General features: G+C 38.5%; 2 protein-coding genes across 3 annotated transcripts in view; one reads left to right on the top strand and one right to left on the bottom strand.

Moving 5' to 3' along the window:
- Positions 1-955: 955 nt before the first annotated feature.
- Positions 956-3,854, top strand: Smp_042300.1 (PUR-alpha-like protein; the record flags this gene model as incomplete). 2 transcript variants are annotated; one of them, XM_018794109.1, is made up of 3 exons in its annotated part: positions 956-1,046; positions 1,083-1,535; positions 3,163-3,854. In XM_018794109.1, the coding sequence occupies 3 exons, from the start codon at positions 1,013-1,015 to the stop codon at positions 3,477-3,479; spliced, it is 804 nt and encodes a 267-aa protein (XP_018647081.1). The 2 variants fall into 2 exon arrangements, with proteins under 2 accessions (XP_018647081.1, XP_018647080.1); XM_018794120.1 differs by having other exon boundaries at positions 1,013-1,535; positions 3,163-3,479.
- A 2,462-nt stretch (positions 3,855-6,316) lies between these two features.
- Positions 6,317-23,446, bottom strand: part of Smp_145120 (rabphilin-3a, putative) — a gene marked incomplete at both ends in the record, with an annotated part of 83,577 nt that continues 66,447 nt past the window's right edge. The window contains 5 exons of the mRNA XM_018794098.1: positions 6,317-6,817; positions 7,947-8,418; positions 15,796-16,142; positions 17,485-18,019; positions 19,353-19,453. Coding sequence (XP_018647079.1) covers positions 6,317-6,817; positions 7,947-8,418; positions 15,796-16,142; positions 17,485-18,019; positions 19,353-19,453 — 1,956 coding nt within the window. The remainder of the gene's footprint in view (positions 6,818-7,946; positions 8,419-15,795; positions 16,143-17,484; positions 18,020-19,352; positions 19,454-23,446) is intronic.

Genomic DNA, 23,446 nt, shown 5'->3' with positions numbered 1-23,446 from the left:
AGGTATTTCACGTAATTTAGCCTAAGCACCATCTAAAATTTATATATTGTATAATAAGTACTTTCAGTGATCTCAAATATTTTAAGAATAAAATATTGCCGACTTTCACTTGCCTAATAATAGCACGCTACCTATCTCTTGAGTGCTGTCAGAGGTATGAGGGCAGTTATCACTTCCCGGTTGCCCACACCGTGGAAGGGTTCTTCTAGAGGTACCTGAAAAGGAAATTGGGTTAGAAGTGGTTTTAATGACCTGAGAACGTGACCGCAGTGCCCAAGGGACAACTGCTTTAGGTCGGTCACACACGACCTTTTTGTGGGTAATTATTGTGTTAGCTCCGTACTTGTTGGGACCTTACCGCCGGAGACGGATATCCGTGGGATAAGGCGAGGTGTGCGTTTTTAGGGTCGACCTTTTCTAACCCCACCCCTCCTTGTGGAAAGGCAGCATAGATGTTATGCTGGTTATCTGAAGGAAACACCTTACTGCTGTCATACCTCTGTACAGTTAGCAGTACGACTCCGCCTTCGGGCCTTGGGTTTGCTGCTCTTAGTCTTACCGCTCTTCTACCGACCTGTCTGGCATGGTAGGACCTTGGGGAACGATTGGTTCATCACGATAGACAAGCCCGACCACCACGTTAATGTAGCAGCAACGCTACTCAAGCAAGTGCAGAACTGAGTAACCAGCATTCTATTCATTTGCGTGTTCTAATCCGATTTTGGGGAACAAGCCTAAACCTTACCTATGTATTGTTCCCTGCCTGAGGAAGACATTTAATGGTGATAAGCGTTGTGATTAATCAAATCGTCAATATCAAAGTCAAGGTGACCACCAAAGTGGCCTACATTTGTCTTTTTCTACCTGTTTATACTGATTAAGACTAGTTGGTTTAAAATGCCCCCGTCTTTATTAGCTTTTCAGCATCCATTATAAACACTTTATTTTAATTTAGAGGTTGGTTAGGAGCTGGTTGTAGTTCGGTATCTTAGAGAAGGTTCCAGTTTGTGCAATGCCAGAAACTGTTGCTGTGAAAAGTTTTAAAGGTGAGTTGCAATTACCAAGTCAACGTAACATATCAGATGGGCAGCAAGAAGAACAAGAGTTGGCCTCCAAAGCTCTTCGTATACAAAATAAACGATTCTACTTAGATATCAAGCAAAATAAGAGAGGTCGCTTCGTGAAAATAACTGAAGTCGGCAATGGAGGACAGAAATCACGCATCTTGATGTCAATGCCTGTTGCTCTGGAAATGAAGGAAAAAATTAACAAACTTAGTGACACATATAGCCAACTTCCATCTCACAATCGCGAGTCACTCGCACAAGATGGGCGCATCGCGTCTGACATTATTGTTCGTGATAGCAGGCGCTATTATCTTGATCTCAAAGAAAATGAACGTGGTCGTTTCCTGCGTCTTGCTATGCTTTCCATGGGCGTTCGTGTCCAAATTGCAATCCCAGCTCAGGGTATGATCGAATTGCGCAATGCATTGACTGATCTTATACAAGGCTATTCAGGAGATATGGAGAATGGTAAGGTTTTTCTAAAACCTGGTTTTTATACAGAAGTTTTTTGTCATACGTTACGTATGTTTAATGTGCTGATTTCCGAAGATCCTATCACTTATAAAGTGCTTTCAATCACTATCATTTTGTCATTTTTTCATGTTCTCATATTAGTGTTTTTATAATAAACAACATGTCTACGACTGCACAAGAGTTGTATTATCTAGTATCAGTCGATGAAGACACTGACTATTGGACTAAGCTGTATGGATAAGTTCAGACCATCTTATTGAGGTCCGCGTGATTATAGTTACCAATGTTTAGAGACTGGACGACATAGCTCAAAGTCGTTCTCAACAGCATGGGTGTATTCGCCCGCTATCTTCCGTTAGATCCTAAGTCTCTAAATTACCTTACGAATTTTATTCCACTAATCCATATTTTCTGAAATCGTATCCTCGATGCCTAATCTTATTACCACTAATACTGTCACTGTCTCCGTAAAACAAAATAATAGGCATGCGGGATGTGTGTTTATTGTGAGAAGCTACAAAGTATTTACATATACATATCCTTTAATCTTCCATTTGCATCTTTCGGTGTGTTCTGCAGTCCGAACCGTCTTCTCGTCTGGTCTTCACGTGTTATGCCAACGCCGTGCCTTCGGCCCACTGAAACTCTTCATTCCGTTTGAAAATTGCTGCAACTTTGATGCCTTGTTCCGCTACACACTAACAAACAATCCTGTGAGTAACATCCACTATACATGTACTACTGTGATTTGGCCTGACAATTTCGTCTCTGTGCTAATGGGATATGGTACCTTGAACCCACGTACACACGTCGGGTTGTACGTTGCACATAACTGACTGGATTATTTGAAGAAATTGCGATCCAGCAGTCTTCATTACCACCTGTTACAAGTATACTCACTTCTGGCTCAGTAAACTTTTTGTTTTTGTAATAAAATGCGATTTCTGCAGGTTTAAAGGATATAGAATCACACCAAGAAATTCGATGTCTTAAATTCAGTAGCGATAATCCCATAACCTGGAGAAAAACAGAGTTGTTTGTTTTAACTCAACCTCAATGACTTTAAAAATGTAGACAATTCTAAACTTTATTGCACTGGAAGTAATCAGCTAATATACCAAACATTTTTTGTGTAAAGTGAACAGTTCGGCGACTTGAATTTCGACAATCTTTTATTAGCTAGACAACCATTTAGTGTCGCTAATCCTCGCACATCGGTTACGGCTCATTTTATTTCAATAACTTTTCGTTGCTGGACTAAATGGTATCCGCGCCATTTTTGTTGACATAGGGTTTCATTTAAGTAAAGTAGTTGTTATCAGTTCAGGTTTATCTGCTATGTTTGTAATGGTTGTCTATCTAGCGTGTTCGTTATCGCACACCACATTCCTGCTAATTATGAGGCTCGTTTCCAGACTACTTAGTAGTGTGAATGGCAGTTTCTTATTGAATCTTTTAAAAGACAATTCTCATATACCACTTTCACTGTTAGAGATAACAGTACATTTCTTGTTTTATTAATGCTAAATATCTACGAGGATTAGTATTTATTCATATTTACATCATTTAAGCAATATGAATTCAAGAAATTTAATATCATAAACTGCATTTTTCCTTACAGATATATTTTCAGACTTACCTGAATCTAAAGTACTCTTCGTGGGCAACAAGACATTTTATTTCGATGTTGGTTCTAATAGATTTGGTGTATTTCTGCGTATATCAGAGGTTCGTGCTAACATTCGCTCCTCAGTCACCATACCTGAACAACATTGTACGCGATTTTGTGATATTATTACTGAGTTGGCAAACAAAATGTCCAGTCAAAAGGTAACCAACGGAACGTCTGAGAATGGAAACAGTTCCGACCAACCAGAAGAAAAAGCTGAAGATGATGTAAAGGAAAATACGAATGGGAATTCATCGGTCGCATCGTAATGCGTTTTCTATGATCTCAGAAATGTTGTATGGCATTTATTGTGATGGGTACTACTGGTGTTCATTATTCGTTTTACTTGCAAATGTCCTATTTTATCTCCCTCTTATGGTCATCCAATCGGGATGGACCGTTTTATATAATAATTGTTTTATTTTTTATGTAAATTAGTTTGTTTTTTATTTAGATATATTCACATTAGTTTGCATTTCTTTAACTTGTTTTTATGCGCATGTGCTTAATAGTCATATGTATTATTATTTATACTTGTGTGACTTGTCCTTCTCCATATTATACATAATATGAATATTCTTTTTTTTCTGCAGCTTTTATGTAACTTTAATATATATAATATAATTCATCATGTTAGATTTCTTAAAATATGTTGCTCGACGGACTGTGTACATTTCATGCTCATCATGCGGGTGGCTGACTGACTGATTGGTCATGCGAGTCTGTCCATATCGTAAATTGTGTACCAATATCGAATCAGTGTTGTATATGTGTAGTCGTCAATTCAAAGTTAGAAAATTGAGTGAGTGACTGTTAAAGTATAACGTTCTCATTCTTAAAGTAAAAATCCCCATTCCGGTGGTTACACAAATAGATCGAATTGTCATGCACTTGTGAGGCAAATATACATTGGGAAGACTAAAAGTTATCTGTTTTAAGAGGTCTTTATTTAATACAGAGCAAAGTCTTTACGAAAAATCATCAAGCACGTAACTGACACAAGACTCCAGACAAGTGAAATATAATTCTTTAGTGAGGTAATCACTTTGAGAATGCTAATTTTTCTCGAGCCTGGCTGTTTTGGAACATGAGTGGTTAGGAATAAAGTTTGACTACGTGGGTAGAAATATTACCTTACGCACATGCGGTTGAGCTTAAATCTGTCTTATTCCTCTTGGAAATAAACTTTTAAGCACTAGGTCCTTACATAATCGCTGTTGGTTATGGCTTACCAATACCCACACCACTTACATAATGTTTTAACTATACTGGTCGACACATTTTAAGTATTTAAGCTATAACCAACATTCATAACATAGTGGTGACTAGTCCTATCAGTTACGACATAGCACTTGGCATAATACGAAGTTAGCTTGTGTTGATTGCAGTTGTAGATTTATACTATTGAAGTGACTGCTTTTATGAATTTTGGTGTTCACCTTGTCGTGCTAATGGGGTATGGCAACTTGAACCGATGCATATACGTGCCTGTTATTTGTATTTTATATTTAGTCTCAATTTCCATGAATTTGATCAGCGTCGGTACTCATTTTAACCTGTAGATTGTAACCACGTCATTTATATCAGAGAAAGCCATAAATGAAACCACATAGTCTTGTAAATCCGCCTTCACTTGCTTATAATAAGCGAGTTGCCATCCTGTCAATAGTCGTTTTTGTTCCAAATGTTATTCAGTTGTTTTGCAAGTCCTCGGTGTAGTGTTGGTCGATATGTTACGTCCACATACCTTATTCTAGCTTCTGGACAGGTCAATTTATTCATCCTTCTCAAGTCACATTTTTGACCTTTTTAATTTTTCACTTATCAACCTTGACTGTTTTTATGTGTGTACACTTCTTATCCCATTCATCATATGTCCGTAACTTATTTTTGTCTGACTATAAATATTGATTAACGCTTGACTAAATGGAGTTGGTTCACACGCCTCCACCGTGTGTCATTTCGCTTCGCTCTCCTCTGATTGCCTGTCCAGACCAATGAGTGTAAAGAATATGTGTATTCGAAATCCATTCTCGTATTTGGCTTACTTCCGTTATTCACTGATGTGGTTTAAGTCGATGATTATATACGAGGATAGCCGACATGTGTATTTCGATGACGATCATCAATCTACTTGGAGTCAGATACCGGGCCATTAAAGTAGTGGTCATCAAACATATCCTTGGATGTTCTCAACCACAACCTGCGTCGAGTAAACTGTTTTTCTCCACATTGATTTAATCACGAGTGCGTTGTCTGCGAACGAGCTTGCTGATTCATGCCAGCTTTCCGTGTCTGTGCGACTGAACACTCCGGTATTTTGTCGACAGGTGCCTTATTTCTGAAGCGCGTATTCAATACACAAGGTGAAAGCAATATTAGAGAATAACTAAGTTATAGCGTATGAGAGTCAGTCTCCTGGGTTTCTCTGATAGGTTCTTTGGTTGAAACCTTACCAATGTCTAGTTAGTGACTTCATCACGTGAGTGATGATCGGACGCCACATAAGCCAGTTATCTACTCTAAAATACAGTCTTTTATGAACACTACTTATTGGTTTTTTAGAGTTGCCAGTTACCAACTTCTTAAGAACCATATAGGGGGAAAAGTCGAGTTATCTACTCCCTACATTTGCAGTAAGTACAAACAGAACGGTAACTCGTATTATCCGGGTGTTCCTTGGACTGCAATCAATATTTGTAAACGAATGGGCTCGATGACAGGCGACTACAAAATTCCCAGGGACGATTTTCTTTTGAAGATCCAACCAAACCCTCAAAGATGACTACACGACTAATGGATTTCTTCTTGAACACAGGAACTGCGTTCTGGCAGACTACCAGTACTACTGCTATTAATCTTAATAGCTTATTGGAATAATTTGTATTTCCTTATGTTATATGGATATTAGGCAGTATACAGACCGATATCACATAAGAATGAGAATTGGCTTTTTATATAAACGAAGATGAACGTTAATACTCGTAACTTCATTGGGCAAGTTTTAATTTCTTTTCGACAGGCAAGCAAAGAACAAACTAGAAATAACTGGAATAAATGCATTTGGTAACAGGTGCGTACATAAATCTACAATTTATAGTTTAAATCACCAAGGGAAGGGTGCTTTTTCACGGAGAGCTCTCGAACCAAATTTGTTCCATTCGGCTGGTGTAATCCACAAGTCATTTATCAAGTCAGAAGTTAGAAGCAACCTAGCACCAGACCATGAGAGGTCTCCAGGCTCAGAGTGATGAATGATTTCAACTGTTGGTATGTGGCTTGATACGGTTGTTGCTGCTTGCTTCTCCCGTGCTATTGCGATTAGCTGCTCAGTCAACCATCTTTCCATTATTTGATTATTAACACCAGCTACCCCTCCACCAGTGAGGATAATACATCCCAACAAACGTCGACGTAGTTCGTCACTTACGGAGTTTGAACTTTGCGAAGGCTTTCCGGGTGCAAGACCAGAGGCTTGAACAGTAACTTCTGGTCCTACCTGAGAACCAACTAAGTTTGCACACTGATTGATACTCCACCAAACTGCCTCTGGAAGAGATTCGAAGGAGTTAGGTTTTTGTGGAAGAGGGTTGCTTACTGGAGCCACCTATAGAGAAAATACGGTGAAAAATGCTTAAACAACTATTAAATACAAGCTCCACTGATTAACTTTGTAAGAAAAATTATGTGAAACTTACATCAATCAGTAGAACTACTTGAAAGTCAATAATTTCAATAGGAAAAGTTAGTTTGAATAAAATTCATCAGTAACTGATGTCAGGTCAGGAACTAAGGTTCAATGGTCCACACAATTATGGATCCAAACCACATTCAACTTATTGAATTCTTGGCAGTTATGACTACAGGATCCACACAGTAATCTTGACTTCTAAATTTGTAGATTAACCTTCTATAGTTGAGAGTTTGCATTTTTATTTAGATGTTTAATGGAAGGATGTTATTAAATGGCTTTATGCAAAAATAAGTTTTAGTCGTTTACTTCCTGATTCCATGGATTTACAATAAAGATATAATTACGAAATCAACCCCTTATTTAAACTGTTTATTATAATTTTCTTGAATCCTGAGGATTACGTACCAGGTTTATTTTCGTGTTATATTTCTCTTTATTTATAATTACCACCATACTGATAATACTGAAGAGATGAGATTAGTTTGTAGATTACAGGACTTTTTAGTACGATAATGGCATCTTTTGAAACGTACAGAATGGTTTAAACTTAATGGATGAAGTTGTTCTGATCAAATAATAAATTGGTGTTTGGATATCCAAAATTACATAGAAGAAAAAATCTATCGCAATAACGGAAATAAAACCACGTTTTACACGTTAGAAATTATATTGATGTTTTATCTTTGATTTTCTCTCTTCTAATTTAACTTATTTATTATATATAGATTGATATTGTTGACTTTGAACCACTCTGTATGTCGGTTAATGACACTATTTGATTGCTCATACTAAAGTAGATGCAGCTAGACTTTAACTTACAACCTACTGGTTGAAAGACAAGTACTTTAGTCATTATACCACTACACCACTACGTTCATCGTGGTATGTTTATCATCTTTTCACTTATGTGGATTCCGTCTTTCTATACTATCATTCTGAAGTATGAAATAACTAAATTTGATGTAATTTTATACAAGATCTCACATTTTTATTTGTCTGCTTCAAATGTAAATTGAATTGATATAAAACAACATTTTTTTACCTGTTCCGTAACATCTATTTCTGTTTCCAGTTGTTCATTATTAGGCAGAATAGTTGATTGATGTTCATTGGGCAAACCACGTTTACGACGTTCACGTGCTGTCAAAGATATATACATATCATCGAAAGGATCATCCGGTTCTGATGATTGTAGTGAAGGTACTTGATATGTACAACAGACTTCTTTCGATGGGACACATGAAGAAATACAAGCAAACGGAAGTATATGTGATAATAGAACTGTAGACGGATGAAGAGATGAAATATCATATTGATTTTGTTTATGCGTCCATTGAAGTGTTATATTATAAAAATCATTATTTAATAATGATTCGTTAGCTTTCGGTTGAATTTCTTCATCGAGCTTATTTTTCTCGTTTTGTTGACATAGTAAACTTATTGTACATTGAACCGAATTCTCCATAAGTGTGCGTAAATCTTCCACGTCAGAAAGATGTTCATACTTTAAATCCCTAAACCAAATCAGTTTTAAGTTTGTGCATGTACAAATAAACAAGTTACACACTCGATCATGAAATCACAAGTAGCACAATGTAAAATATTACAGATTACATAATGATAATAATATCATAGACCACACATGGCCTAAGACATACGTACTGGCGTAAACCAACCCAGCTCACATCAGTATGGGGAATTAAAAAGGTGGAAAGCAAAGGAATCGCAATAATAAGACCAAAGTTAGTATATTTGATTAAACAGAAAATATAATCCAGAAAAAATATATTAAAAGATGAAATGTCACTAAGCCCAATACTTAGGAGGAAGGGAAAGAATGAATACAATTGCATATCACGTGACTTAAATTTTCCAACTACCGGTTAAAATTAATGAATGGGCTACAACTAAGAAGTTTAAATTTCCTAATTCACCAACCTATATTTTTGACCCCTGACCTTGTTTGTTACCACTAATATTGCTACTGCTTCCACTATTCCGGGACTTACACCAACAACTTCACCTTCCTGTGCTAATGGGGTGTGGCGATTTGAACCGATGTGCACACACGCCAGTATCTACGTTACATATTACTGACTTCAAGTATATTATGCTGTTTCTTGGTTGGACTATCATCCAACTTACGGTAACTAGCATACAACATCGAGATAGATGGCTGAACATGTATAAAATGTTTTAATTGCCTTATTCATTGAGTTTATAGAATTATTAATCGCTTGACTACTTCTGCCTGGTAAGTTATGCTTCACGTCTACAGTAATACTCTGTGGTCCCATTATGCAACGTCAATTAACTATGTTCCAAAACGAATTTCCACTACGAGTGTGGAGGAACTTTCTTCAAGTAATAAAATATACAATGTCACTCCATCACTAGAATATTATTGACGGGTATCTTGAAGAAAAATAGCACAATGAGTGATAAACTCATCCTTGGTTTGAAACACTGAAGTGGTTTTGTACAAAGTTTTTAAAATCCTAATGAGCCTCTTAATGACAGATAATCTCAGAAGACAATTTTGAAGCGTGGTTTAGCTCAACAATTTCTTGTTTCAATAAATTAGATAAATTACATTAAAAACAGCTCAATCAATCAGTGTAAACTCTTCTCTTGATAGGCAAACAGATATCGTACCGACATACGAATTCCTGGAATCTTGTTTAATTTTTATGAGTGTCTGAATAAAGTCTGAGACAAATCAAAAATACTAAGTGATATATATATATATGTAGTGACCGGCTTGTCTCGATAAGAACACGATTGAAATAATAGAAACAATTATTATTATTGTAACTAATTGTACCAGTGATTGTTTTACTGTACTTGTTTAACTGTATCAAACTCACTTCTTGTTCCGCTATCCGCCTTGTTCGGTTCGAACTTTCTTACGCTCTGCCCATTTCGCCTGTACTCAATGGCACGTCTCGGTATTCTTTCGATACCACGAGATCGCCAATAAATATACTTTATCTGGACATATTAAAGCCTTCTGGTTGGCGAGCTATCAAAGGAACCAAGCCGTTTCTGGGCGCGTAATCGAATTGTAGTGGTGATCATAGTCCGTCCTCGACTCGACACCCTACTATATATATATATATATATATATATATATATATATATATATATATATATATACTATGTCATGTTTGTCTAGTCATCTAGTCCTGATTGAATTTATCGACCATTTCACAATGTGGCTACTTGTTTGGGTAACTGGACATCATGTGGACTATGCTGAAATGTTAGGCGGCTAGAGGTAGTCAGGAAGAAACTCGAAACCTGTTTCATACTAATTGACACTTATCAGTAAGACGTTACTGGAATCTTAAGGAAGTGATGATTACTATGGGATTATGGCTCAAATACGCAAATAATATAGTTCTGTTTGGTGAAGACGCTGATAATATGTAGCCTGCTGAACACCTTAAGCAACGATGAAAGCATGTTTGGGTTCCGATTCTCTCCTTCTGAATACAAAATGTTTGAGGACTAGCCTGCATCAACGCCTAAATTAAAGACAGGGAGTGGAGCAGTTGAGCGTATCACCGCTTCATCAGTCCTGATGGGCTGACATCTGACAGTCTCAGCGTGAATTCAGAAAGCTCGATTGGCTTATGCTCGCCTGTGGAGTAGGCGAAATATTCATCTCAGTCAGTCAGCTACAACGTAGGACCAGGCACATATATGCATCGGTCCAAGTTGCCATACCTCGTTAGCACAACAAGATCAACACCGGATTCATAGTAGTTAATTCGGTGTTGGTAGTAGTATATAAATTATAGGTTGTATATAAGGATATAGTACAGGAAGGAAGAGAGATATGAAGCAATTTTAGTCTCAAGGTTTAAGGGAAGATAAAGAGTGTATACACCTACGCCATTGTGATCGATTCTGAGCCATGTCACCTAGAGTCTCCAACCATTGGTTACGATAGTCACGTGGACCCCAACCAGGTAGTCTGCATCTGCCAACATGGCTCAGGCTAGAAGTTAGTGACTTCAAACACTGATGCCATGTTTTGGTTTGGCCGCCCCTAACTCTCTTCCAACCGTCCCCAATACTAGTCATCATAGCGCGTCGTGGTAATCGGTGTTCAGGCATACGTAACACATGGCCTAACCATCTCAGTCGATGAAGATTCATCACCTCATCAACTGATTTACCATCGTTCCCTAATACCCTGCGTCTAACCTCACTATTACTTACCCGATGATCCCAGCAGATGCGAGCAATATTTCTAAGGCATCTGTGGCCAAATACTAGTAACCTACGAGTATCTTCTACTCTTAATGGCCATGTTTCACAGCCGTAAAGTAGGACAGAACGAACTGATGCGCAGTATACTCGTCCCTTAATTGATAGACGGATATCTCGTCTACGCCATAGGTGACGTAAGTTGGCAAAAGCCAAACGAGCTTTTTGAATCCGTGCAGAGATTTCGTCAGACACCAACCCATTAGGGCTGATCAGACTTCCAAGATAAGTGAAGTTGTCGACGCGTTCGACTACTTCACTCCCTATCCTTAGTTCGGGTGTTGACGCAGGCCAGTCCTGGAGTAACAATTTACATTTGGATGGGGAGAAACGCATCCCAAACATCCTGGCATTATTACTGAGTTCCAACAGAAGACTCTGCATTTTGCCAGCGTCTTCACCAAACAGGACTATGTCATCTGCGTATTCTAAGTCGCTTAGTGGTCCCCCTGGTAGGAGATCAATTCCTGTAGATTCAGTCGAAGAGAGTGTTATTTGCAGCAACAGGTCTATAATGAAGTTAAACAAAAACGGGGATAGTGGACAGCCTTAACGGACACCACTTGAGGTTGTAAAATCATATGACAGTTCGCCATAAGCTCTTACTCGACTAATAGTGTTCGAGTAAAGAGCCTTCACAAGGTTTATGTACTTCTCAGGTACACCTTTCAATGACAGACACTGCCACAGAACCTCTCGGTCTACAGAGTCAAATGCTGCTTTCAAGTCAAGAAAAACTATCATTGTCGGACGCCGATAAGCGTGTCTGTGCTCTAAAACTTGACGAATGGTGAATATGTGGTCGATACAGCCACGACCAGGTCTGAAGCCAGCCTGATTTTCTCGTGTTTGCAGTTCACGAGTCTTAGTTAGGCGCCCGATAATTATTGAGGCTAGTATTTTAGATGCTATGTTAGTCAGACTAATCCCTCTATGGTTATCGCAGGATGATTTTGACCCCTTTTTATATATTGGGACAATCAGTGATTGTGACCAGTCGGATGGGATTACATCCGTCTCCCAGATTTTAGCCAGAATATTAGTCAACCTAATCGCTAAAATTGGACCACCATATTTAAAGACCTCTGGAGCCAATCCATCAGGACCAGCTGCTTTTCCTCGTTTCTGATTACCTATAGCCTTTTGAACTTCAAGTAGGGTCGGGGGGCCTACCTCAATGTTCCATTCAGGTTTTCTAGGAATAGTGGGTAGTTGTGCAGTAGCTGAAGGCCAGCTAAACTGCTCCTTAAAGTGTTCCGCCCATCGTTCTAAACGTTTAGGTTGAGAGCAGATAAGGGTTCCGTCTTTTTCCGAGATTGTCTCACTTACACTTGACTTCTTAATTCCGGTTTCTTTTATTAGTCTGAATAGTTGCCTGGTGTTGCCTACAGCCGCTGCCTTTTCCATCTCTTTTGCTTTCGTTGCCCACCACTGCTCACGATCGTTCCTTAGACTTTTAGTTAACCTAGATCTAATTTGTTTACGCTCTTCGTCGTGTTCAGAGCCTGATGGGATGAGTTTACGCGAATCCATCAGTGAAATAGACTTAGAGGAAATCCACTGGTTTTTTGGAGCCCTATGGTTTAAATGACTAATAGATGTTACTGCTGTTTCCACAGCTGTTCGTATGTCTTTCCAAGCAGCATCTGGGTCAGTCTCGTTTACAGAACTGCCTAGATGTGAACTCAGTTGTTTCTGGAATTCGCATTTGGCTTTCTCGTCTTCCAGTTCAATCCTAATGGGTCTTCTTAGTGTAATTTTCCTGCGTCCATTGAGGCGCAGACAAATGCGCGCTCGTATTAAAGCGTGATCAGAGTCTAAACAAGTATTCCAATACGAGCGACAATCTTCTATTGAGCCTCTCCAACGATGACTGATGACAATATGGTCTATTTGAGTCCATCGTTGGTTTGGTACAGGAGGTCGCCATGTTAGACGATGTCTCTCCTTATGTTTAAAATTAGTGCTTGCTAAAAATAAACGATTGTCTGAGCATAGTTGCAACAGACGATCACCATTATCTGTTTGTTGAGCCGGAATACTAAAACACCCACCTAAATGTCTTTCTGTTTGATTTAAGCTGCCTACCTGGGCATTAAAGTCACCCGCTACGACTACTATGTCTGAGCGCTTAGCTTTCTGAAGAAGCTCAGAGAGTTTTCTGTAAAAGTCATCTTTTACTTCATCATGGCTGCAGTCAGTGGGAGCGTAGGCAGAAACGACGAAAAGGCAACGACGTGTGTCCCTATCCTTCCGAGTTCTTACGGAGCCATTTAACCGGACAGCACACAGGCGACTGTTAACGGGGATCCATTCTAGTAGTGCCTGTTCTGCCCTTGTACTTAGTGCTATGCCTACACCTGCAAGTCCGCGAGAACTAGCCAACGGGTCGCCAGATACACGGAGGGTGTATTTCGTCGGCTGTCCATTTTGGCGAGGTGAGGTCAAGTGAATGACCACACTGGGATCCTGTATGCGTGTTTCGGAGACACAGCATACATCAATGGTACGAGATTCTAGAGTTCTAGCTAAGGAGGCCTGTTGACCGATTTGGCATAGGGTACGTACGTTGAAGGCTCCAATGTGTAGTTTGGAGCGAGGTTTTAGTAGACCTGGGACAGCGTTTCGCGCACTAGAATCGTTGGCCATGGTGACACTTGAGGAGGAAACCGAGAGAGGAAGTTTAGTGTTGAAAGTCAAGGTAGAAGGAATAGTAGGAAGTGAAGAAGGAGATTGATTATGAATACAGTGGTCTTGAGTGTTGTTAGAGGTATGAGGGCAGTTATCACTTCCCGGTCGCCCACACCGTGGAAGGATTCTTCTAGAGGTACCTGAAAAGGAAATTGGGTTAGAAGTGGTCTTAATGACCTGAGAGCGTGACCGCAGTGCCCAAGGGACAACTGCTTGAGGTCGGTCACACACGACCTATTTGTGGGTAGTTTTTGTGTTAGCTCCGTTCTTCAAAAAAACCTTACCGCCGGAGACGGATATCCGTGGGATAAGGCGAGGTGTGCGTTTTTAGGGTCGACCTTTTCTAACCCCACCCCTCCTTGTGGGAAGGCAGCATCGCTGTCATGCTGGTTGTCTGAAGGAAACACCTTACTGCCGTCACACCTCTGTACAGTCAGCAGTACGACTTCGCCTTCGGACCTTGGGTTTGCTGCTCTTAGTCTCACCGCTCTTCAACCGACCTGTCTGGCATGGTAGGACCTCGAGGAACGATTGTTCCAGCCAGTATAGCTCGATTGCTTCATCACGATAGGCAAGCCCGACCACCACGTCAAGGTAGCAGCAACGATCGGGAAAAATATTCATCTACCAATCAAAGGACAAGTTTACTGCGCAATAGTTTGCTCCGTTCTACTTTATAAATATGAAACACGGCCATTAATAATAGAGGATATTTGTAGGTTACTAGTATTCGACCATAGGTGTCTTTGGAGAGTTGTTTATGTATTTTGGGATCACCGAGTAAGGAGTGCATGGGTTAGGGTACTCGGTAAAGATGACCAATAGATTGATAGGGTAGTAAATCTCCAACTGAGGTGGTCGTGAATACGTAACACATGTCCCGACCCCCGCCTACCTTGGCGAGTGTTGTATAGTTTAAGAGTAGGCAGGGAGAAAGGCTGGTGCGTCAAACCAAAACACCACCAGCCTATGAAGTCATTGACAATCGGACAGAGCCATGTTGACAGGTAAGCAACCAGGCTGGGTTTTGTGTGGTTATCGTAACTAGTGGTTAAAGACTTTGAGTGACATGGCTTAAAATTATTCGCGAAGGAGCAGGTGCATCCATCCAATGTTTTCCCTCGAATTCTAAGCTTCCGAATTCCTCATATTTTTTATTTCACCAGTTCATATTTTATTGATCGTCTTCAACGCCTAATCATTTGTATTACCGCTAATACCGTTAATACCTCCGCTATTCGGGGATTCGCGCTGACCATTTCATTTTGCTGTGCTAATAACGTGTGGGAGCTTGAGCCGATGTGCATACTTATCAGGTTTTAGGACGCGACTGACTAACTGACTCGAGTCACCCAGGCTCACAGTCTGAGATGCTACCACTAAGCTACTCGGGTTCTTAATAGCTTCAAGGTTGCAAGCATGCCTTGTTGATGAGTACCAACTAGGACTAAACATAGGTCGGAGGTTTCCTCCCGACTACCTCCAACCACCTAACATTATATATATATATATATATATATATATATATAACCATTAGAAATAAAGGTGTAATAGAGTTATATGATTTTATTCTGAAGTTATTTTGGTACTATATTTTTGACAAATTTTGGAAACAAACCCAATAATATGAAGTTTGTGGAGGATATATTGACCCATAGACTATTATGCTTGATATTAGCTGTTATGAAACAAACGCACATAAAGCAGGATGATTGATAGCTTTATATTAAAAGTCTACTAACATCTCAAACATCAAGAGACGTGCAGATGAATCCTGTTTAAAAAAAATAACAGACTAGATGTGGGATTACGGTTTTGTATTATACTCAGAGAATGTAGTTATGAATTCTTTAATTTAAAGAGATTTCAGAATACAGCAGATATGTAAAAACCACTGGATAAGACTCTCATTATCATAAACTTACACAGTACAACCTTCGTTGTTACAAAATCCATTAGGTAGTACAAGAGAATGGAATACTCGTAGGACATCACTTCGTCCAACCGGTAAGATGATACGAGTTTCTGTATGAGCCACTCCATCTTCTACACAGGATACACTGGTTTTTTGTTCACCTATATTGATAACACAAGCAGTAGGTAAGCCAATGCCATAGGTAGCGCAGACACTAGCTTGATGTACAAAAACACGTCCAAATTTTAGTCGATTGAGTAGTAAATGAACTAGATAACGTATTTCATTTCTTTTATATACATCACTGATCACTAGAATTGCTCTATAATTACTAAGATTTGATCGCGGAATACCAACCTAATAATAAAGACAGAAAGTTAAATATATAGAACTGTTTCTTATTCGAGATCAAATTTGAGATTTAAACGATAAATAAGAATTCAGCGAGTAATAATTTAACATTACTTCCCAATGTTACTACTATTATAACGTCTAGACACTAACGGATGATTAGAACGTTCGAATATAATCAAACTAATATGTTAATTTAACTCGGTAGTCAAGTGTAGATTTTTATACTCAATTTAAAACAAAACTTGTTGTAAAAAGAGTAATAATAACCTTAAGGTACTTAAACTTAAGTAGGAACATTTGAAACTCAAATTCAAAACACTGAGTGAACTCATTTAGCTTAGAAAATAAACTGCGACACTTAACTTCCGTCAGGAAAGAGCACCAAGGTACAATGTTAGGTACTATTCAGTGAATAATGAGTACATATAATCAAATATTTTCGGCAATGATTTGTAGGTAGAATTGCTCCGTATCACAAAAATAGCAAAATATTCTAAAACAAAAGAGGCATAGAAATCCCCAAATATTTCATGTCAATGAGTGTCAAGAAACACCAAAACTCGAACTTCAGGTATCCTAATGACTCTTTCAAATAAGTCAACAGTAAAAACGCTTTACTTGCTCCCTGATTTATTACCTTGTATATAGATATGTTTGGTCTTTAAAAAAAAAGGTCTGAGTGACAATTTTCTTATGGAACAACAAGAATAGGGTTCCTATCTATTTATTTCGCCATCCTTTACACAGGATCCTTTTTTCCTCTTTAAACCTTAAAGTCTAGTACAAAGACCAATGCCTGATTACCGAGTTGTAATAACATAATCAGCATCTACCGTTTACAAAACCTAAATACTACCGATTAGAATATCAAATTATAAGAAATAAGTAAACAATTAATAAACTTTACATCAAACTAAGAATCACTAATAAATTTCGAGATATTTGGGTAATTAAGTGGATGCTGAAATGGATTTCTTTACTGTCAGTTGACAAAACAATCAACGAAAGAAAATACAGAGAAAAACAAAATGATATTCTAGATCTCATTATCAGCATTTTGTCTTAAGACTCCAGTCATAATACTCTTCAAAAACTTATGAGCTAAGAGCTACGGTTTCAGTGATTTCGATCTGATTATGAAACATGAATTATCATCATTTAAAGTACTATCAAAGTTGGACGATAACTGCATAATTTTCGATAGGTGTATCACAGTTTGATGACTTTAATACATATCAAATAAATTACAAATATGTGAATACATGAATGATTATTCCTTCTCTAAAACACAAGTCAGTTAAAATAATTTTTTTCTGAATATTCAGCTTTTACAATAAATACATACATGTTTTTCTAAAGCTGTAGACCAAATATCTTCCAGATCTTGCAGTACGGCAGTGTAGTTTGCAGATGTTGATAAAAATCCATAACGCATGGGCCAATTAATATGATAGCCATCTTTGAGACCACGATTAAAAGCATCATTTAATGCATAAAATTCCTGACCTGAAGGTGTATTGGATTCCCATTCAAAAAGCTTGGTATCTTCAATTTCAGTATGCTCCAATCTAGATGGAGTGACAGCAGGTAACCCATTTGATTCGGGTAAGTAACTCAAATTAAACAATGTATTTACATATGATCTGATTGTGTTTACTGATTCTTGGAGAGAGGATGAGTTACAGGCGGCTTTCTGTCGACTGATAATAGGTTCAACACAAGGTGGAACATTAGGTTTAGGTTTACGGGCAATGCAATGTGGGAATCGTTTTGGCAATATCTCCACAGCACGGCCGATTCGTAAATGAAAAGAACCAGGCTCAATGATTACCACATTCTCAGCAAGGGTTGATTGGTTCCTCATGTTAAAGGATGAAAGGCTGTAGTATTCGGGTAACGAAAACAGTTTCCATTGAGTTTACAATAAAATGAAGTTGGTAGACTACGGTAACATGAAATCTTCCATTAACAGTATGATGAAATAATCAGGAATTTGTTTGGTTTCACGTTTTTTGGGGTCAAATAACGAATGTAACATACATTACACACAGTTAAGTGAATACTAAACAGTCTGTCGATAACATTTATTCAGACAGGTCTGTATTGTAAGAAAAGTTCCTTAAGATTTTAAATGCAGACTAAGAGTGAACTTATGATAACGTTTGACTCAAGTGAGTGTACCACAGTAGTTCACGCTTTTGAGTTCAAGCTGGAAGTTCACCAGTTAAAACTCTACTTCATCTTACTTGGTTTTTAATGACGGCCACTACATCGTAAAGTGTTTCACATAGGCCCCCAAATGCCCTGGTACGACCGAGAATAAGGAGGGTCCGCTCTCCCTCTCGAAAGGCTCTCACACGGCCACGCGTATATAGCTTTTGCCAGGGAAGTCCTACTCACTGTCTTCTCATGGCGGGGATGTTGTTTATGGAATTGAGAGGACGAAAAGCGAATGTCCGGAGCTTTAACCGGGTTGGTGGACAAGGCGAGTCCACCTAGGGGAGTTGGAAAACCCTTATTTTATTTATTTATTTATTTAAACACAAATGAATGAAATGATGAACTCTCTGTTGGAAAACCCTGATTTCAAACCAATGGTGCACATGGGCTCCAGTATCCTGAGGGAACAAATGGCATATGAATCAATCGTTAGTCACTGGCTACCATGGGACTGCATCCCCTTACTATGCTCCACTGCCTTGTGGATCAGACATTTAGGTCAAAGGCTCGGTGTGTGGTCCCCTAAGAAAACCACCTGCTTCGGTTTGGGCACCCGAGCAGTATCACAGCCCTCACACAAATCAAATAAGATTTATATAGCGTATATGTATCTGGTGCCCCTTTGTACCAATATTTGTGTGTTCAAATAAATAATTTTCAGACTGATATACTTTCAACAGTTCATATAGAGAATCAAAAAGTCTTCAAGTTTAGGCACAGGTTGAGTGCATTATTACGTTTTGCAGACAGTAGAATGTAGAGAGAGCCGTTGCATTATATCTACAATCTGTGAAAAGCGTTTAGGCACTTAAGTCTGTAAGTGGCAAACGGAAATCCTATGATTCTTCATCATTCATCGACTACTAACCCGATAGTACTAATATAGGATTCTTAGTGAGACATTTATGAACGTTAAATACTCCAGTTTCTAGTAAAATTTGTTAATAAGAATCTACACTAAACTGCCTTACATCTCACAGATCTAAAACTTACATCGAAAGTTTCCAGAATCGTCTGACTCTATGCCCCTTCCCTTCACCAAATATACAATGCAGACGCCAGATAAATAACACTTTTAAACAGAGATTTGGATGCTAAAGTAAAAGAAAAACAATGAGTTTATTTGTAGCAAGATGACACTTAATACATGATAGGACGGGTGTATCTCCTCCCCTGTACGAGAGTGTATATGAGGAGTGGCAACTCTAGATGATACTGAAATTACCTCTAGGTCTTAGAAAAGAAGAGGATGGTTCAATAAACAGAACGTGGTTGACATTAAAATTTTCAAGTACATAGGAAACGGGACGCAGTTATGATCCCCATGGGAAGCTGTAAGTAGTATTCACGAACTACACTCATCTGGAATATCGGTTGTATATACATACTCATTAGTCTGACACGCATCATACTTCGAGATATCTCCTGTTTTATTTTTGCTCGTTATGTTGTATCTTACTATCAAAATTCTTATGTTCATGTGTTTGTTTATTTTTTTATATGTTAACTTTTATCTCTACTTCACTCTTTATTATTCTAACTCTCATTCTACTATCTTAATGCAACTAACCAAACGAATGTCCAATAAAGCGATAGCAGCTGATTCCAGTAATTCTACTGCTCTGGGGATTATTGAATCTGAATAGCTAAACTAAGCTCACTCGATGCTACCCAGGATGTGAAACCACTTTACAGAGCTAAGACGAGAGTAAAAAGACAACCAATTCTTATTTTCGCGGATTGTTAAAACATGATTAGGACTGATATGCAACAACTAAGTCACATTTTTTAACAGTAGTCAATTGTGTATGCTCCTATCCCTAAAATGCATGTAACAAGTTATAGCTTTACAAGGCTGTTGTTAGGCCTGACGAGATGTTGGAGAAAACAAAAGATATTCCCCAAAGTTTGGAAACTGGGATTGTTACATAACGACCATTATATAGGATTTTCAGACAGTATCTTACCTGTTTTCAGTGAATAAGGACTCTCGTTAGGCAAGAAATAACTTCTGTTGCATTTTCATAGATGTACGAAACCATTTAGCTTTCTCAAGGTCAGCTAGCAAGGTAAATAAGTCAGTGTGTTTTCAAACCTGCCCGCCGTTTCCTTTTTGCGACCTTGAACGGCCTGACACGAGGCGGTCATTCCGTATTTGATTTGTTAAGGGTCGGTTGGTTGTCCTCTGGGTTGCACGAATATCAGGTTTTCTCGTATTTGCGTCGTTTTTGGCTGTAGTAAATTCGCAAAATCAATGCCAAAAGCGTTTATTTAGCTTACTCTGTTTTGTAGTGTACAATTTGGCTCTTTTGTTGCTTCGTAACTTGACCTGGGATACCAATTACCCTACTGAATCTCACTCTCCTTGTTTAAAATTTGTAGGGGTCCACGAAACTGCGTATTCAGCATAAATTATCAGTAAAAGATACTCTGAATTTATGTGAATCGTTGTTTTCTGCGAGAATTAAGACGACATGACGAGTAACCCGTAATTCTTAAATGTTTGTAGTCCTTACTTCAGTTACTGAAGTATTATCGCATGAAATAGCTGTTTTTTTTAGTAATTAACTAGTAATGTTTGTAGTGATTTATGTTCCAGAGACATTTCGGTCGACTTAAGTGAGGCGTTTCAACGCATAATACTTGGAAACTGGATTGAATTCGATGGTGTGTTTAAGGAGTTCCAAAAAGTATGGATGCATAATTCCATCCCTTTCCAGACCATCCGTACGCATAACATTCACGGCGAAAGTAAACTGCTGAATGACATGCGATTTAAATACAGTTTTGTGGTGTTATGAACTAGATGCGGGCACTTGCGAGTGCAATTGTCGAACATTTATGACTTATCGATATCCTTTTCGTCATATACTACTGACATATGTAAAAAGACCAACTCTTACAGGTAAGCTTAATCAACTATGAAATAAATAAACTAATTAGCTCACCACATACTTAGACCATGCAGCCGATGGAAGTTAAATAACACGCATAACTTCCATTATAATACAACAACATCATTACCCAGACGGAGTGAAGAGTATATACGAATTCAAAGAAGCCAGAAAATCCATAAACAACAGATAGTTGAGAAATATGGTGAATACTTCGCTATGGTGGTGGAGAAAAAAGTAGACAATTATCACTTAAAAATCAATAACTAGGTAAGACTGCCATTTCTCAAACATTTCTCTTCCTGAAGTCCTATTTACGATCAGTATATTCGGATGAATAATTGGAGTGGCATTGTTTCCTAATCACATGGTCTCCGGAGTCAAGCATATAATAACTAAAAAGATGTAACACTTGGAGAAGGTCGGAAGTGGTGAACGTGGAGATATTCATTCAATCGAATGGCATGACTCAGTGTTGCAGACGCGCTCATTATGTTTAACTTATTTATATTCACATTAAATATATTATTATATCCCAAGCATAAATGTGTTCTTCAGAAGTACTAAGTATTGTTATTTGTCGCGATACGATGGGTCAGTGTAGATAGTGATGCGATTTTCACGTAAGATCTTACAGACTAGGCAATGGTAAATCAGTTGATGAGGTGATGAATCTTCATCGACTGAGATGGTTGGGCCATGTGTTACGTATGCCTGAACACCGATTACCACGACGCGCTATGATGACTAGTATTGGGGACGGTTGGAAGAGAGTTAGGGGCGGCCAAACCAAAACATGGCATCAGTGTTTGAAGTCACTAACTTCTAGCCTGAGCCATGTTGGCAGATGCAGACTACCTGGTTGGGGTCCACGTGACTATCGTAACCAATGGTTGGAGACTCTAGGTGACATGGCTCAGAATCGATCACAATGGCGTAGGTGTATACACTCTTTATCTTCCCTTAAACCTTGAGACTAAAATTGCTTCATATCTCTCTTCCTTCCTGTACTATATCCTTATATACAACCTTTCTTTATATACTACCACCACTAAATTAATTACTTCTATGAATCCGGTGTTGATCTTGTTGTGCTAACGAGGTATGGCAACTTGGACCGATGCATATATGTGCCTGGTCCTACGTTGTAGCTGACTGACTGAGATTGCCTCCAATCCCGATATTCCTTAGCTTATATGACAGCCGGTTGTGCGGAACTTTGTCAAAAGCTTTGCCGAAATCGATGTAAGCTACGTCTATAGGTAACTTTTGGTCCTTAAGAGAGCACCAGCTTTCACGAGCGACTAATAAGTTTGTGAGACAAGAGTAACCTGTTCTAAAAACCATGCTGCTTTTCCGAGAGGAACCGGTTTTCATCGAGATACTTAAACAGCTCCTTCCGAATAATCTTTTCTAAAATTTTAACAACCACACTAGTTAGGCTAATGGGTCGGTAATCTTCAGGCTTATGTTTTGTACCTGTTTTAAAGACTTACATTATTTTTCTTCCTCACATTACGTAATAATATATCAGTCCAGATGATAGCGGTGATACTTATCATAGATAGAACTGTTTACGACTGTATATTAATAGTTCATATCGTAATGTAGCACGTTGTATATTGACGTTCACTTGGAAGCACGAGCGATCTGAAACAACAACACTACAGTCAGGACCGGTAAGTGCCGTTGAAGTTAGAACACAGTGTACTGGCACAACAGATATATTTTTAAAACTGAAAGACACGGTTCGAGTACAAAAGGAGAAACTTACTACAAAATAGTTTTATTCATTGTTCTGCTCGTTCAGATCGCGTAGGGCTTCTTCATCTTTTTCCAGTGCGTTTACTCTTTGTTGCCCTGCAATAGAAAAACAAACTCGCATTAGAAACGTCGTATGAAACGATTATTATAACCATTACAAGGTTCATGAATAGTTTGACTCTCAATTGCTCCAATTACAATTTATAAACAACTACCAACACCTATGTTCATCACTACCATAATAGGGGAGGCGAGTCATATGTAAATTATTTTACAGCTTGTTTTTGCCTGAAACTATAGTTTCGGTCCAATTTTTGACTCGATAAATGACGAATTTCACTCACCTGAGTTTGCATTGTTACAAATTACCAAATAAGGCTGACTAAACATTCATTCAGGTTGTCAGCTCCAAATACGTCAGGCAACCAA

The sequence above is a fragment of the Schistosoma mansoni genome, assembly GCF_000237925.1.
Source record: "Schistosoma mansoni, WGS project CABG00000000 data, supercontig 0191, strain Puerto Rico, whole genome shotgun sequence".
In the NCBI taxonomy this organism is placed as follows: domain Eukaryota; kingdom Metazoa; phylum Platyhelminthes; class Trematoda; order Strigeidida; family Schistosomatidae; genus Schistosoma; species Schistosoma mansoni.
Note: the sequence above shows the minus strand (reverse complement) of the source record. Positions and strands in the feature narration are given on the sequence as shown.